This window comes from Betta splendens, chromosome 5 (genome assembly GCF_900634795.4).
Source record: "Betta splendens chromosome 5, fBetSpl5.4, whole genome shotgun sequence".
Taxonomy (NCBI): domain Eukaryota; kingdom Metazoa; phylum Chordata; class Actinopteri; order Anabantiformes; family Osphronemidae; genus Betta; species Betta splendens.
The window spans coordinates 6,464,128-6,482,284 of record NC_040885.2 but is presented as its reverse complement, the minus strand read 5'-3'; the positions used below and the strand labels follow the sequence as shown (position 1 = coordinate 6,482,284).

The 18,157-nt window shown below is 41.1% G+C and overlaps 1 protein-coding gene across 21 annotated transcripts in view; it reads right to left on the bottom strand.

Annotated features, from left to right (window-relative positions):
- The window catches only part of cadpsa (Ca2+-dependent activator protein for secretion a), a 174,365-nt gene extending 165,831 nt beyond the window's left edge, over positions 1–8,534 (bottom strand). For 4 of the 21 annotated variants that reach the window (XM_055509336.1, XM_055509331.1, XM_055509335.1 and 1 more), the window contains exon 1: positions 7,623–8,500. In XM_055509336.1, coding sequence (XP_055365311.1) covers positions 7,623–7,973 — 351 coding nt within the window. In that variant the 5' untranslated portion in view covers positions 7,974–8,500. Of the gene's footprint in view, positions 1–7,622 lie in introns of all 21 variants that reach the window. The other 17 variants (XM_055509329.1, XM_055509333.1, XM_055509334.1 and 14 more) reach the window with 8 other exon arrangements.
- Between the last annotated feature and the right edge of the window lie 9,623 nt (positions 8,535–18,157).

The window sequence follows — 18,157 nt, the reverse complement described above, 5'->3', positions numbered from 1 at the left end:
TTGGACTCTAATCTAGTACCAATTCTTCAGGGATGAGTCCAGCCCATAACCAGAGTAAGAGCTTGGAAAAGTGTTATTCTTCTGCTTTCTAGATTTCTGACTATGATCCCACCCATAGGATCATCTTATCCAAAAATACACTAAGGTTAAGATCTAATTATGGGTTAGTGTGATTATAATGGATCACTAAGGGGTAAGACACTGGACACAGTTTAAATCCAGAATGTACAAAATCAACTAAAGTAGCTGTGAATGTATTAGGGCTACATGTTTTATGCAACTTGTAGTTGACTGACATTATTGACACTTGTGTATGAAAATACATGTATATATTATGAAATTAGTTTGTTAGAGTATGCGCAAATGTAACTTTACATTATGTTATTATAAATATAATTAGTCTTTTTCTCAGAAATACCAGCAAATTTTCTAATGCACAAAAGCTGGCACTGTATTATAAATTATATTTTATTATTAGAAATATATATTTTTTTCTAGTTGCTCACAGTAAAAATTTGATTTACCAGGGTCAGACATACTCTGTATCACTACTTGACTTTTTATTTCTCAAAGGCATTGATTGAACTGTAAAATTAGACAGTTTGATTCTTCATTTTCTTACTGTGTCTTACTCCACCTCCGACTCCCAGCTTGATTTAATTCTACGGTTAAAGATGCCTAGGAATTGTTTTTCTATAAATGATATCACAACACAATAACAGGGTCATCCCCACCAATTTACTGCACTTCCTTTCTCTGCGCTCATTAATTATTTCCAGTCAGCATATATTGCACTATATTTTCTGTGTATTAAGCTAATGTCTGTAAAAGCCAACAGTTTTTGTAACCATCAACACATATGAATAGACTTAAGGCTTTAATTAGGGTCGGCAAGCACAGGTGTTATGGAAGCAGTGGTAATCTGGCCAACCTTTATTTTACAAGTTGTACATGTTGGGCAAAAAAACCCAACTGAAAGTGTGTATAATGTAAAATCCATCTACTTTTGAAACACACGCATGCACACACACACACACAGACACACATCATTTATTCCATCCTCTTATGGAATCAGAAGTAGTGTGACATGTTCATGTTCATCATTACCTACAGTACAATATAGCATCAGTGAAATACTGTGGTGTATATTATTTTAATTACTCTTTGATGTGGCCTGTGATATATAAATTAATCCTAATATAGAGGTACATATTTGTTTAATAATAAAGAGTCCTCATTCTAGATGGTATGTATAACAAAACAATCCTGGCTAAAACATGGAATGACACTGAGCATAAACATCATCTTCTGAGATTGGTTAACAGCCCACAGGGCCATGGTCTGCTGTGGATCTGCTGGCACTGCAGACACAGTGATAAGAATTAGAATATCAATGGAATAGGCTGGATGATGAGTCATTAGCCCTCTAATTAAATCACACTTGTCGCTTTCTATAAGTGGATGTGTTGAAGGAAGGCTATACACTGAAGCATGTGGTATACAGTATGTGTTTTGTTTGTGCATCGCTGTGGGATTGTGTGTTTGCACATGAACACGACAGGGTAACTGAGAAGGCTTTCATCGTCATTAGCAGAGTCATGAATTATGCAGAAACTATTGAAATCATTCATCAACACAAACACATGTACAGATGCACTGAGTCCCTTTGATGGCAAAATTCTCCATCAAGTTGATTTCCTGCCTGTAGCTGCCTGGTTTTGTGTGGCCATTTAAACTGATACTGACAGCATTGACAACAACTATTACTATTGTGATAAAAATCCATTTCATCACTTGATTGCAGAGATTGTTTGTTCAATGTTTATTATGTGTTTTAGAGTAGCTCCATCTTCATTGTAGCCTAGAGTAAAGAGCAATTTCAAATACTAACAAATTTATTTATGATGACCTCAATACCTGATTAATTGAAAGAGATTGGTATATGTTTTGATATCAGCCATGGGATGAGCATGAGGAAGATTTTGAAACGGGTTCTGAACTGAGAGCTGATTCTGTTGCAGGTAAACCAGTAAGCTGTGTTGCATTACACTGACTGGTGCCTATTTTTCTGCTGTACTTTTGTTTATTTCAGAGAGATAAAAGAACATGCTGCGCATCATATGACAATGAGAATAGGAGCTGTATTGATTATGCCACTGAACACTGCAAAGATATCAGGGCCTCATGATAACGCCAACTATTAATCATTACATGCATCCCATATGCTTCAGAGATTATCAGACCCTCGTGAACAGATTTATTCCTAATGACCAAGAGCTCAAGCAGCCTGGGTACATTATCAACTGGACTACATCGGGTGTGCATGTGCACAAAGTGTAAAAAATGTTGAAGAGTACAGTTTTTCTAAAAGGTTGCCTGCACATTTTCAGTTGGTTCAAGAAATGGAAGGCAAACATATTTTGAAGTTTTGATGTGTTTGTGAATCTCGGTCAATGCATTTGCTTTGCTGAGCCACTGTCATTGTGGAACCAATTGATAATTGAGGTGACATACAGTATCTGTCAATAATGCATGGTGTTACAACAAATAAACATGATTGGCCTGACAAAATCTACGGTCCCATGAGTATACTAACAGTTTAATTTGGCGTCTTCCAAACCAAGAGTCCAGAGTGCAGCAAGTCCTCTTGGAAACAAAACTATCACCATAGCACGTGGTCACACTCGCTAGCTACAGGTTTAGCTGCCTCAGATAGACACTTAGCTCCGCCCCTCTCTCGTGCGCCACACCGCTGCAGTCTAATCTAATCTAATCGCTGCGCACCTCCGCGATCACGTGACTATGCCGCTGACGTGGCCCCACGTGCATCTAAGAGTTTATATTGTATAATTGCTGAGAATTGTGGTTTTACTAGCTTTGGTTCACACTGTTTCACACACTCAGTTCCCTGTGGGCGCCAACACGCGCGCTCCATTCAAACACACACACACACCACACACACACACACCACACACACACACGCACATCCGCACTCACACTCACAAACAGACGCATGCACATACTCAATCGTCTCAGGTAACACACGCACACACATACTTTTAGACAAATACACCACTTAGAACTATTAGAATAAGTTATGATTTGCTCATTTATTCAAGGTATTGTTGATATTGGAGTTAATACTAGTTATGTAATAAAGCGTTCATAATTTAATTGGTCGTCGTGATTATTTGTATATGGTTTTGTAGCACTGGTAAATTGAGTTGGCTAAGGTACAGGCCAGCGTTAAACCTTTAAACCAACTAATGATTTAATACAATTGAGACTATATTGGCTATTCCAAATTGGTTATTGGTCCTGGTAACAGGGTGGTGCCCCGATTGACTAATTGATCAATCATTAATCATTTTGCTAAGAATCTGAGATAAATGTAATGTTCATCCTAAGGGTGCTTCATTTTTGGGTCAACCCGATATTGTTTCAAATTCTTATAATTTGTATCCCTCTTGTTCCCCTCCTAAGTTCCCAACTTAATTGGTGCCTTGTGATGAATTTATGATTATCTCAACAATTATTACCACAAATAACTGCTATTGATAGTTGTAATTTCTAGCTAGTGATCAAATGCATGAATACAGTATTAAATTATAAATTTGTACCTTCTCCCATGGGGGATAATACCAATCATTATGATTTGTGCTACTTGTGCTCAAAACATAATGATGCACTGTGTGAGGTGTTTCTATAGAAACTAGTAGCAGCTAGTCAGCGCTGGTGCGGGTCAACCAGAGAAGTGGAACATGCAGATACTATTTCTAATAGTTTTGTTAATCATAGAAATTTCATTCAAGCAGCTGGACCGGCTTATTTAAAGTCATAAAACAATAGGGTGTTTAATAGAGAGATTTAGTCATTAATGGAAGCTTCAAAAGAAGACACAGGCATGATTTTATTTCTTTTCTGCCCACAGCATCTCAAGCCCAGTGCAGTACCACCCACTTCCCAGCTGACTGGCAAATGTGTTTGTGTTATGAGCTCCGGAGTGTGATCGAAACACAGAATGTCAAATTAGATTTCTATTCTCTATCCACCTCTACATGTTGTCTCACAACACATGCACTGATTGTGGAACATGATGCTCATGCATTTTTCAGTGCTTGCATTCAGGAGCCTTGTACTTCTGTTCACATGTAGCACTTTCTAGGTGAGGATGGACATTTTTTTTATCCATTGAACTTTTTGTTTGTGTCACAGTCGGGACCAGTCAGTCAGTTTGTGATGTTATTGGTGAAGAATAAAATAAGAGTTACAGCTGTATGATGTTTGGATAATCATTTCACCCTGAACTACAAGTCGGGGATTTTCTTCAAAGCGAACAGCAAAACAATTAATCAAAAATGATAGAAGAAATGGACATTGCGATTGCCTCACAATCCTTACTGTGTAAGTCTTGGGGTGGGATCATGGGGGTAGCAACTAAATACAAGCTCAAGTAGGAAGTTGGCAAAAATCAATTTAACAGTCTCTGTTTAAAATGTGAGCAGCAGGAGCCAAGGAAATCTCTGCTGACGTCAGATAGAGCTGTCAAGCTAAGAATGCACTCTTAGATTTTGCTCTTAATTGACGTATAAAATTCAACAGTATATTTCTGTAATTCTGAAATGCAGTACAGTACATTGCTGTAAGTCCTTTCCGTGAAATGTCCTTTACCAGTTTTCTACAGTATTAATACTTTGAGGAGAGAAACAGCTAGTGAGCCCACATGCTTGAGAAAATCATCCAGTTTGAATTTTCATCTGTCAATTTAATAGGTAAGTGGCTTTTTTTGCTTGATGGAATTAGTAAAGTGCTTCACATTTTCAAACAAGTCCTATTGTGAATGACGAGTGTAGATCTTTACAATTGCTAAATGATGTTTAGGCAGGGATGTCTAAATTTCAAAGATAAAAGCACTTATGGGAGGAATGGTAGTAACTTTTCTCTCTCTTTAGAGAAATTTGTGACATTGTAAATTGGCACTGGACTTCTTATTGCTACCCTGCAAATTTTATGGTAAGTTTAAATTTACATTGTCTTGAAACTTTGCTATGTGCACCTGTACATGTACATGTTTTGCTTTAGCTTATTTGCTAAAGTTAGCTTGATTGCTAGTGAACTACCAAAAGTCAAGTTATAAACATATCAGAATTTTCCATTCAATTGTCCCTGGACATGAAAAGCTTTTTCATAGATCTTCCTCACAGAAGGGATACGGCCAGTGCTGTTAATGCTAAAGTGTGTTTTGTGTAAATGGTTTATGTCATTATTAGTATGTCAGCGTGCAAGAAAATTGTATAAACTTTAACTCTTAACACCCACAATTGTGTTTCAGTCCCGTCTATAAGTCAAACATCCATACTCTCTGTTTCGTGTTAGCCATGCACATAGGTTCTCTTTTAGATATTAATTCACTTTCATTTTTTTCATGTATTTACATATTTACTTGGTAAAGGACCAAGTCAATCAATCAGTCTCTCACAGCCTCACTCTGGTCATTCATGTGCACCTTATTTCTGTGTTGTCCAATCCTGCTCCTCAAAGGTCACTGTCCTGCTTGCTTTTGAACTCTTCCTTCTCTACTCACTGCTGATCACCTGCCTTAGTGGTGTCCAGCCAGTCAAAGATATACGTTCAGGGATGATTGAAAAACAACCTGCACAGTGCCCTCGATAAGCAGGATTGGACAACCCCTGAATTGCATTCAGCCACTTTAGTTATACAGTTATACTGTTTAGACTCCGGACAGACAGACCACTGGCTTAATTTATATGGCTGAAATTTATGTTTATTTTATTTTTTTGGAGAACATTGTTCAGAGGTCTTGCATGTATAAAGTTTTGTGAAAAAATTAATAAAAACTTTTTGAAAAACATTTTGAGGTTCAGTTATTGCAAATTTAAAAATTTAAGTCATAATTTTACTGTGTGTAATGTAGGAGAGAGTAAGAGTTAGAACTTAGATAATACTTTGATAATACTTTAGAAAAAAGTAAAATCTATGCCGCCATGTTTGCTAGCTATTATTTAAATACTAATGAAAAAGTACAGTGAATAAAAGTGAATTATATATTATGTATGTTTATTACCATGAATAGAACCAACCTGAGTAGAGTATTTGAATAAATATAGTTTTCATTACTGCAAAGAGAAAAGTGTTCAATAAATTGATATCTTTAACGATTTCCACAGCATGAAGCTACAAGGACAACATCTCTGTCTGTACTTGTAATGTTTGAGATCATGTTTTGGAGTGTTTGAGGGTTAGTACACGTTACACACTGGATGGATGGATGGATGGATGGATGGATGGATGGATGGATGGATGGATGGATGGATGGATGGATGGATGGATGGATGGATGGCTGGATGGATGGATGGATGGATGGATGGACGGACGGACGGACGGACGGACGGATGGATGATGGATGGATGGATGAATGATGGACGGACGGACGGATACTTTTACTGTTTTCCTCCTGCTCAGTGCTTGGAAGACATTTAATGCAGCTTTAATACCTATAGAAAGCTTTGTAGCTAGGGCTTATTTACTATCTATGGTCTTAATTACTGGTTACAACCAAATCGACACAAGATAGACAAGATGAGATAAAAAATGTAAAGTGATTTGTTTTAGACACAACTTTTTATCTTACCCCATATCTCAGTTGTATGACTATGCTCATTTTAAGCTTATGGTTTATTAGGTGAACAGATTCTCCTTCTCTACTGCACTATACAATCAGCTTACATTTTGAACTGCACTTCTGTCAGAATACTTACTGAATGGGTAGCCACAGTAAAGTGCAGAGTTTGGAAACTGAACCATTAAGTACGAGACTTACATGAAAGGGGGTGCTTAAAATTGATGGCAATTAAAATTGCTTTTACATAGGAACAAATATTACAAATATTTCTGCTTATTTTGCATGTGTAAGGTTTTTTTGTATTGTTACAAACCCAGCAATTAGATCACTGATCACTGGACTGTAGCAGTAAAAGTACAAGTACAAGCTGTAGTGTAAAAGTGAGTACAAGTGTTCTCACTTGTGTGATGAAGGAACTATTCAATGAAGAGCAGGTGTTGAGAGAGGCAATTTAAGCAAGCAGTGCTAGAGCTTCTGAATGGGTGGAACGGCAGGAACCCTGTTTGTCTCAGGCCATGTAGCTCCTCCTTTTGTGAGCACCATCACTCCAATAGACGTTTGACTCCTTCTGAAACACTGGAAACCTTATCAGGTCCAATAATCCTTGGTATAATTGTGTCATTATTTAGAGGGAAAAATAAAAACAATTTGTGTCAAAAACGCATTTGCTCCCGTGGAGTTGTTGCTCTGACTCAAGCAGATGTTTGTACACGTCACTAGCAACTACATTTGCAATAGAGTAGAGTCGGATTTTGATCGCCATGCCAAGCGTGTAATAAGGTAGGGGTTAAAAACTATGCGATATGTTTGCATTCTTGAATTTTCTAGCGCGAGGAATGGAGCTACGTAGTGTCCCTACGGAAGCAACAGTTGGTGTAATGGAGCCTGCCTTGAAGCAGCCTTTCGAAGTAAAACATGGATTGCATCCACTGTTTTGCGGCTTGATCTGCGTTGTCGCCCTGTTTCACGGTGGTCTTACCTTCTGCTGCCTCCTGGCCATGTCAGTAGGCTGCTTTGCGTTGAAAGGATAGGCGATGCAGCGCATCACAAACACATACAGCTGCAGTCTCTTTTTCCTCTCCTCCTCCTCTCTCTGCATCTTCTCCAGGTCCTCCTTTTCCTTGTCGCTTCCCACCGACGGACTGGGACTGGACGGTCGGCCACCACCGCTCCCACGGCCCCGGGGCTGAAGCCCTCCGCCGCTGTGTCCATCGGTGGCTCGGCCCGGTGGGAATCGGGCACCTCCGTGGCTCTTCGGGGCCGCAATCTCTTTACGCTCTACTTCCACAATCTCGTCTCCTTCCTCCTCGCTGGAAGACGGGTCCAACATGTTGCAGAGGCTTGAAGGGACACTATACTTACTGCAAAAGTAAATTAAGTAAAAGTGGAAAAAAAGCTATTGGACGCCGTTTGTGACCGCCGCAGAGGAGGTGCGACCGCAAACCGATGTGGAGACGCAAAACCTGCCCGGTGAGCGGCTCGGTCTGTTGATTCTCAATGGGAAAACTGTGGTCAGGCAAGTAAATCTGATCAAGCACAATCAAAGTATCGCAGAAACGGCTTGGCTGCGTTATTTCCCTGCCTTTCAACTGTGCCCGTCACTAGCACATAGGAGGGATTTATCATAAAAGCACAAGAGGGGGAGGGGTCGCCGAGAGCGAAAACGGAAAACAGCGTTGATGTATTGGTCCTCTGCGGCCTGAGGAGGAAGAGGCAGGACTCGGAGCTGACCGCGGTGCTGAAAGCCGATCCTCGGCTGCCCTGGGATCAGTTTGCTCAAACTGCAGGACAATAGAAACGGCCACCTGATGATCCACTGGAGGCAAAAGCAGACTCAGACCGGAATCAAAGCTGTTTGACCTTCATAATAAAAGCTTGTTTAAATTATTTTGAAACATATTGTAATTTATAACGTTTAAATGATGACTGAAACAAGTCACTAACTGCCTTTAACCAAGATGTCTTTTTTAAATGCTAATTCAATAAATTCTAACTTATAATATGTTCAGAGACCTACTAAAGCAAGGATCATTTCCTTTTGCAAGTGAGCTAAATTATTAAAACCTTGAAAGGATAACACATGATATAAATGGGTTAGGAGTACAAACACTGGCAGAATATTAGACTACAGAGCACAAGGTCTTTTGGCATGACTCAAGTAACAAGTATCATATGTGATCAATAGAATTTTTAGCGCATTGAGGGTTTTGATCGTTTAGTGGCTTCAACACTGCATGTGTTCATGCAAGGTTAGTGGAGCATTGTTGTGTCGATTATTACACAAGAACTACAAAGTGATTGACATTAGTTCTAAATGTACCAAATGTTACACTCAAAAAACTATTCTGGCCTCTAATAAAACACATATACTTATAATTTTTAAGTATTATACACATGAAAGCTAGAATTTCAAACGGTTGAGTTTATTTAAATAAACATAACTCAAATATGCTCAAAAATATACTATGTGTAAAAAATCACATAAAATCAAATAAACTTTACTGGAAATCTATAAAACAGGTTGGTCATTAGGGTTATGCAATTGGATTACATTAAGTTAATATAATTTTACACATAAAGCGTGTGTTTAAATCCTCATTACCTGTACAAATACCTGATGTACAGGTAATGAGGAATTTCATATTAACGTTAAATATAAATATCAGTTTATGATTATGTGAAATATTTACATGTAATAAGATAAGACCTAGTTTATTGATTCTCTTTGGGGAAACTTTGTTTTCTGATAGCGGAAATTGGGCTTGAACTGACAGCCTTCTCAGCCTAAAGCTTTACCAACTAAGCCACCTGAGCACTATTCGAGGGACTTTTGAAGAAGTTAGTACTTTATTGCATAAGCAATAGCAATGAAGAATTAACTGTATAATTTTCAATTACGTTTATGTGTTTATATCTTTATATGTTTTTAGTGTTCATAAATAACCAATAAACCTTATGTATTTATACTTATATTTATATACATGTTTTAAAAATAATCACAGTGGTAACAAACAGTCCTCTGGTGTCTCAGTCAGTAAGTGGTAGTTTGAGACACAGGAGGTTTTAGGTTTGAGCCCAGTTGGTCCCAAAAGTTCCTTGAGTAAAAAAACTTCACACTTACTCCTGGATGTGGTTGCTTGCTACAACCAGTGAGAGGTAAAATACAGAGAACCCAATTTCCACAAGTGATTCAATTATCTTATTTTATGTAATTCTTTCACATAACCATAAACTGATGAAATAGTTAAAGTTAATATGAAGTTCTTCATTACCTGTACATCAGGCATCTGATGGCATAACCCTAACCTGACCGGTAGACTTTACATTAAATCTCATCTTTTACTTAGTATTTATGTGATAAAATTACATGGGAAATTTACATGTCATTAAATTACATAAAGTCCAAGTTTCAGGCATGGTTATGTTTTTGTGTGTGCTGGCCACCTATTAATGACAGTAATGATACACTAAGACATAAATCAATACTTATGGTGGCGGGGCAGGGAGTTCCATGGCATCTCATGTTGATGGATAGAGTTAGGTTCAAGCTGACTGGTTATTTAAATTCACAATATGGTGCTGCCCTAACTGTAGGTTTAACTTCATCGATGTGAATTTCTTATATATGTTTTGAATAATTCCTCAAATAATTTCATGACCAGTAATGTTAATGCTAATGATATCGTTTCCTAAGTGTGTCCTTAAGACCTGTGTGTAACGTCACATTTTTCATAAACCTTATATTTACAGGACTTTGTTTGAAAGTTCAGCTCTTAAGTACAAATTCACATACACAATATGTTCTTATAATTTAAACTATGCCTTTGCAAAATGCAATCCTAGTGTTAAAAAAAGAGTTAATTGAAGTCAATAGCCACTGAGTCAAGGCATACTGGAGCCTATCCCATCTTACAACTGGGAGGGAAGTGGTGTTCACCCTGGACAGGTTGCCAGTCCATCACAGAGCCATATACACAGGCCACCATTCTGTTCATTCCACTATGAACAATTCACACTCTCCAATCAAACAAATTGCATGTTTTTAGAGGAAACCATAGCACCCAATAAAAACCCACGTGCAAAATCCAGAGTGCTAACCACAACACCACTGTGCCTACAACGTACCATATATTATACTTACAGACTTTAGGTTCACAAGACAAATTGTATTAGTTAAGAATGATTACGCTGTAGTCTGACCCGATATTCCTTTGAAATTATTTAGCTTCTTCTTTAGAAATTTTCTAAACTGCTGCTATCTGAAAAAAAAATGTGGTGGCAAACAGCAACTACACTACACAGGCTGAGACTTCCCTTTCCATTGCAAAGCTTTTCCTAGGCCGAGACGTTTTTACTCTCCCGTGACAACACATGGTATTGAGAATGTGCTTATTAGTCCCACAGCAGGGAAATTACATTACGTACAGTATCTGGTCTAACTTGGAAGAGGATTTTGGAGTTGCAGTAATTGCTATAGGCAAGACCCAAAAATTATGTGATACACAGTCACGTTATCTGTCAGGGCGGTGTAGATAACAGACCCACATGCACAGCACAGACACGCTTGAATGATGATAAACGAGGGTTTATTCCAAAAAGACAGAGTCCAGATCAGGCAGGGTCATACACAGGTAGGCAATGATGAACAATCCAGTGGATCAGACAAGCTCAGTTCTGTGGGCAGGCAAGGTTCGTTAACGTGAGGATCAAGGTTACAGTACCGTTCAGACAGAGGCCGGATGGTCGTCAAACTAGCGAGCAGGGTCGTTTACCAGGCAGGATCGAAGAACAAGGCATACAAGGCAGACAGGGATTGGGCAGACTCGGTATCGGTGGTCAGAAGCAGGGTTAAGGATAACAAAGACTAGGCAGGGATACAAGACGCTGGAAAGTGGTGGAAATCACGCAACAATCTGGCAGCTAGACAGTGTGTGAGGTGAAGACTATATACTGGCGTAGATTACTGATTATGGGCAGGTGTGTGTATTGAGCACCGGTAATGGCAGGGAGAACAGTTGTGATGTGACATGCACAGGAAGTCCTTCAAAGTAAACGTGGAAGTAGACCTAAGACGTGACAGTTATCATTACAATTAATTAAAAAATTGATTATAATGAACTAATAGCCGAAACTGTGTTCTTCTTGCCCTAGAAGTACTATACATAAGCCTGCGAATTAAGTGATTAGTTTGTTTGGGCACTAACACATTTGGGAAAGATTAAGATACCAATTTTTTTTCAGAGGCAGGAACAACAAAACAACAGAACATATAAACAAACTAACAATGCAGAAATACTAAAGAAACACAAAAATCGCCACTTAGTGCAGTAACTAACTGCACTAAGTTGAATTCTAATGAGGCAAAGGACACAAACAAAGTAAGAAAATGTGAAACAAAGTCAATACAATTAAAAATACAACATGATGAAAGAGTCGTTATAAATTACAAAAAATGTTTATGATTAGTATGGCAGCTGAGGAAAACAGGGAAACGTGACATCTGAATGAGCATGGCCAAGATGAGCCATAGAGAATGAGAGTAACAGATACAGTAACACAATACCTTATGCCCAATGTACCTACTTCTATCTTACTGACTGTACTGTATTATTCAGTTGTTCACTACTGCAACCATTGGGACAAAGCAACTTGTCTGCTTTGTATAATAATTTGTATTTAAGTTTGAAAAACTATATTAAGTACTAGCACAAAGCCCAGACTCTAGAGGATTTGATTAAGGCTGTCACACTTTTAGATCAAAGGTTCAGGGAGAAGACTTGAACCTACAGTACATTACCATCGCCAGGTGGCACCACCCTCTAGGCAGAGGTTTCACTAGGTTTTGCATCCGAGTCTTAGGAGGAACTGGAATTGTCTATGAAACCCATTCAGAATTACAAGAAGAAGAACTTATTATCTCTTCCTCTGCAAAAGTCCTCTGAAACATCTGAGGACTTTTTGCCATGTGCTCACAGACTACAACTAGTGCTTCCTGTTTTTTTCTGAACCCGCCCCAGCAACGCCGGGCTGAGAGGAGGCAGGTAGGTCCAATCACTGCAGCGGTGTCACCCCAACTGGGTGTTAGGATATGACCATTTTCAACCACAACACATATTATTTCCATTTTCCCTGTTTTCTCTAGACATAGACCAACAATGTTAAATGTTGTTGCACATTTTTGCTGATGAAATGTAAAATATTTACAACACATCTTGCTCTTTAGCGGCGAAGTAATGCTTAAATGTCAATATGACCAAGGTTGTATGAAACTCTGAGTCTGTCACCGAGCCTGTCCTTCTTTTCATAGTTAAGGTGAACACCTGGGATACTGGAGTTAAGGCTAAATTATATTATATATGACTGACCTGGACCCCCCCCCTCTCTGTCATTGGATTAAAAACTTTTTGACCAGCTACCCACAGACAGTGAGAGCTGGGCATCTGCACGCTGAGTCCATACCTGTATCTGCTCTACACACATGACACACTACACACTCTTCTCCTCTGACCAGTCAAACAGCATAACCAAATTTGCAGATAGCACAATAGTGCTGGGTCTTATTTCTGAAGAGGATGAAAGTGCATAGAGGTCCAGAATCTGTCCATGTGGTGGGCCGCCAACAACCTACATCTAAACACCAGCAGGAAAAAGGAGATGGTGTTGGACTTCCAGAAGTACATAGGAGAAAATTGACCCTCTCTACATCAAGGGGGACAGGGTGGAAGGTCTCCTTCTAATGCCTGGGAATACACATGTTGGGGATATGCGAGGAGCACAAATTTGCAAATCTTGAATACAATTGAGACTGTATTGGCTATTCCAAATTGGTTATTGGTCCCTGGAAACAGGGTGGTGCCCCGTAAATTAAGTAATTATTAATTCAATTAATAATTATAAAATCAATAGTAGTTAAGTGTTTCACTTATTAAACTATAGACATTTGTCATATAGTTATATATATTTAAGCTAATAACCAAATTTGTGAATCGAAATTATACACATAATTGGTATCTCCACTCAGGAGCTATAAATCCAATTATTATAATTTGTGCTCCTCGCATATCCCCAACATAATTGGTGCCTCGTGTGAGGCCGGCAAAGATTATTCACTGTGCTGTAAATCTGTACAAATAATCTGCTAGTGGATGTAGGAATCCATAACTGTGTGTGGCAAAAACCAAGGTGCCCTTTGTTTAACACTAGTTACTGAGAACTGCAGTAGGAACAGTTTGCCTAAAAGCCTAAAAGAGGCCAAGTGTAGCTTTAGCACAGGCTGCTAAACCACCAGTGGTACCAGTGTTAGCCTAGCTACTAGCTTAGCTATTAGCTCAGGGTTGGCTGCCATCAGTGTTACCAAGCTGTGCTGTGTTAGCTTAGCGTTAGCTTAGCAACAAGCTACCACATGTCAACTAGTGTGTGTGCATGTTAGCATGCTACCATTAGCATAGCTGCTGTGAGTTGGAGTATCTTAGCATTAACTGCTAAGTGATACCATTGTGTTGTGCTTACCTTAGCATTAACTGCTGCCAACCACAACCCAAGAGATTGAGAATAGGTTGTACCAAGCCTTCACTGAAACCAAAGTAAGTAGGCTTAGTGTCCTTTCAGTTAGCAACCCCTGCTAGCTAATTGTGTGTTAACGGGAGCCAAGCTTGGTTTTCTGCAAGACAAACCCAGACAAGCCTCCACCGCTAACACATAATTAACATTCAAGTAAGCCACAGGTTGAAGTGTCACCTGTGCACCACTGCTCTACTGTAGCTGTAGTTGTAAATCACATCGCTCCTCAGAACCAAAATGAGCTGTGTGAATCTTGTGAGATCCTGTGCTGCACGTTTCCCCAGGCAAGGAAACTTAGACTTTCAAGGAGTTGTTGCAAAGATCTTAGAAGTGTCTGTAACAGAATTAGAAGACCTCAATAGTTATACTATTGATGAATGCGAAGCTGAATTGCAGAGGTATTTATCTTACATGGCCAAGCCCTCAATGGAAACTCACCTGGCCCAAGAGGTAATGGGTGAGTTGGCTCTACTCTGCCACCGCAAGGCGCAGCTGAAGGCTGCAGAGTATGAAAAGAAGCTCTTCCTTGTGTGCAGTTGCTACAAAGCTTAGCAGGAGACTGTTTCCCACCTTAAGCAAAGTCTCTGGGTAACAAAACAAGAGCTGGAGTAGTTCCGGGAAGATAAGGAGAGATTGCAGCAGGACCATGACGCCCCACAATCTAGTCTCCTAGTGGCCCATCAAGAGGTTGAGAAAGCCAGGAGGAAGAGCCAGAGTGATCAGGTAGACATGGCAGCCAGTCCAAGGAGACCAGAGCTGACCAAGTCAGGCTTAGATGGTGAGGGTAGGCTAGCTCCCAGGAAGGCTGAGCAGCCCCCACCTCTTGATAGCCAAACAAACCCATCACATGCAAAGCTGCAGATGCCCCAAGCACGCGCAGTGGCTCTCGCCCAGAGGCTAGAGACCCCCCAGCCACCTCCTTACGAGCACCAGCTCAGTCCAGCTACTTGTGTTGCCAGTGACATAGTCAACGGCAACGGTTTTCAGACCACTACAGTGGCTGAGTACAGGGACACTAGCACTCCAGTGCACAGGAAAGCATCCAGATCAAACTTGATTTACTCCCCCTCACGCACTGAGGACAGGAATGCCCCCACTCTGGGAAGGGAAAACCAACTTGAGAGCCAGAGTGACAGCGGCAGGTTAAGCCCCCTGTTGGAGGAGAAAGCACCTTGTCTCAATCGCAGGAAACAGCGTTGGGTTCACCCATGTTACAGCTCCCAGTGGGATGACACAAGCTCAAGTGACCCCGAAGGTGCTTATTCTTCACCAAACTTAGGTTTGCGCCTACGCCAGCTTGAATCCCTAGCCAAGGACATTGAGTGCTTTGACCCCAATAGCAATGATTCCATCATAGACGACTACTTGCGGGAAGTCGATCGTTGCTTATTGGACCTCCCTCATGCAACAGCTCGCGAGAAACTTAAGATAATCTGGAAGACCACACCCAGGAGTGTCCATGTCTTCATGGAAACACTCGAGCCTGCCATTCGGGATCATTACTCTTTACTCTGTTGAGCTTTAAGAGAAGAATATGCCCCATATTCTGATCCGGCAGGAGCTATCTTTGAAGCGTTCAATGTCTTACACAAAAGAAATGAACCTCCCAAAGACTATTACAGGCGACTCAGAAAGGCCTACTTTCAAGGACGGAATACACCAGGTCTAGAAGAAGACAGTACATTCCAGTCCTTATTCTTGCATAATCTCCATGACAGCATCCAATTTGATGTCGCCATGCACTGTAAGACAGGCAGGCGCACAATGCAGGGAGTTGTGAGATATGCCCAGCTGGTATGGGAAACGCGTGTACGCCCCATTAGGAGACCTGTAGCGGACACCAGAGTTTTTAGCATCCAGACCCATCAAAAGTCCGACTTAACACTTGAAGGCCACGAAATGCCTTGTGCTAAGAGAAGCAGACGAGGGCAAAGGAAAACTCAAAACCGCAGGTCACGTTGCCAGCAGGTTGACACAGTCAATCAGAAAGATGAGCCTCTTCAACACTGTAATTCAAGGCCAAAACAACCTTGTTCCCACCCACAAGAGGGAAGAGGTCGGTTCAGACAGAACTTGAACCGTAGGTACAGGGACCACAGTCCAGTTCACCTGTCACGGGAAGACTCAGAGGTGGACATTGTAAGTCTGGTACGGAGATGCGTGGAGGAAGCCTTAAAAGAACTTGACAGGCCTAACAGTTTGGTTGCTCCTTCAGACCTCTCAACAGAAGCCAGACACTGACTCCCCACTAGTGGATTAGACAAGGCGTCTTTCCCTATTACACTAGGTATGAAAGACATAGGTGGCCTAGACCAGGCACCAAGCCTGCGTCAAACACATCCACATACCAAAAGGGGGGTGCAGCCCCAGCTCCCAAAGGCGAGGGTAGACTAGTCCATGCCACAACGTGATATGTATAAAGGAACTAGTCCGCGTCCATTGTAGGTCCCAAAGTCTTATCAGCAACCTGGTAGAAATAGCTGGATCTCTGGATGAGCCTAAACAACGTGTAACCCACACATAGTTCATTCTTCTCCTAAATGATTTTGCAGCCTCCTGAGACCCTCCAGGACAATCAGAGAAGATAATTCAGGTACAGGTAGCTAGGTAGGCTAATGAAATCTCATCTGCAAGTTAGCTCCTCGGTCAGAGTCAGTAGCAACTTATTGAGTTTCTGTTAAAGCCTTATCAAGGAAAGCCTTGTGTCCACTACCACCACGGTTATGCATCCCTTTCAGGTACCACAACCCTGGCAGTACCAATTGTGGTTAGATCAACCTAGAAGCAGGTCCATGTCTTTATGGATCTCATGCAATGAGAGAATGTACACACTGTAGTCCACACTAGACACAGACATGTACACTTCATAAAGATACCAACCTGGCAATGCCTTGCCAGCTAACAACTCTTTCATGAGTTGACCAGCAAACTCTAACCACACCTCTGTTCACTCATTTATCCCTCTCTTTTCTTGTGTTTTCTTTCACCTGAGAAATACATAGGAAATGATATGGTTTAGGGTGGTAGACAGACATGCTATTGCCTCTGCTCATACATGCTTTGCCTCTGCTCATACATGCTTTGCCTCTGCTCAGACATGCTTTTGCCTCTGCTCAGACATGCCTCTAAAATGCTCAGACTTGCCTCCAACGCTAGCAAACAAGGACTGTTTGTAATAAATAGACTGTCAATGAACATTGATAATGCCCACAGGAGATGACAAGTACATTGAGGACCTTAAGGAACCTGTCAGAGCACATGGACCCTTTCAACATCTTGTTCCAAAGCGACGGCTGACAAGCCATCATTCAGAACAAAAAGGGGGGATGTTGGGGGACCTCATCTGTATAATCCGTTATTAACAGAATTATTATTAAGGTCCCACATGCTCAAACAAAGGAGGCACTGCGGCCTGCATGTAAAGTCCTCATCCTGATAGTAGTGAGTGAGAACAAAGAGATTTCAAATCTCAGCGCCAAAACCAGTACCTGGCTTTCTCGCTGACACAAGCGAGAAACGGAGGAGAAACTTGGACGTCAGCCGGAAGAACTTGGACGTCAGCCGTCCTGATTGGATCACACAATGGGACGGGCGTGACCAAAAAACACGGTTATAAAAGCTGCCGTAACCAAAGACTTGCCCCTTCTTCTCTCCGACCTCGTCCCGGTCCCTTCTCTCCTCGCACCCGAGACTACTGCAGACCTCTCTTCTCTCCGTCCACCTGGAGCTTCCCTCTGCACCGGCACGCCTGGAACCTCCACAGCAGCCAGCAGCTGAACTAACGTGGACATCGTCACAGAACGGGCCTGATCACCCATCTACTTCCAGCCACACGGCAGGAAACCGCCAGCGTAACCGCCTCACTCGCCGCCGCATCAGCTGATCACGACGCGATCACCGCGACGCACACCTGGACCGGACCGGACCATAACAGCGCAAGCACGCACGCACGCC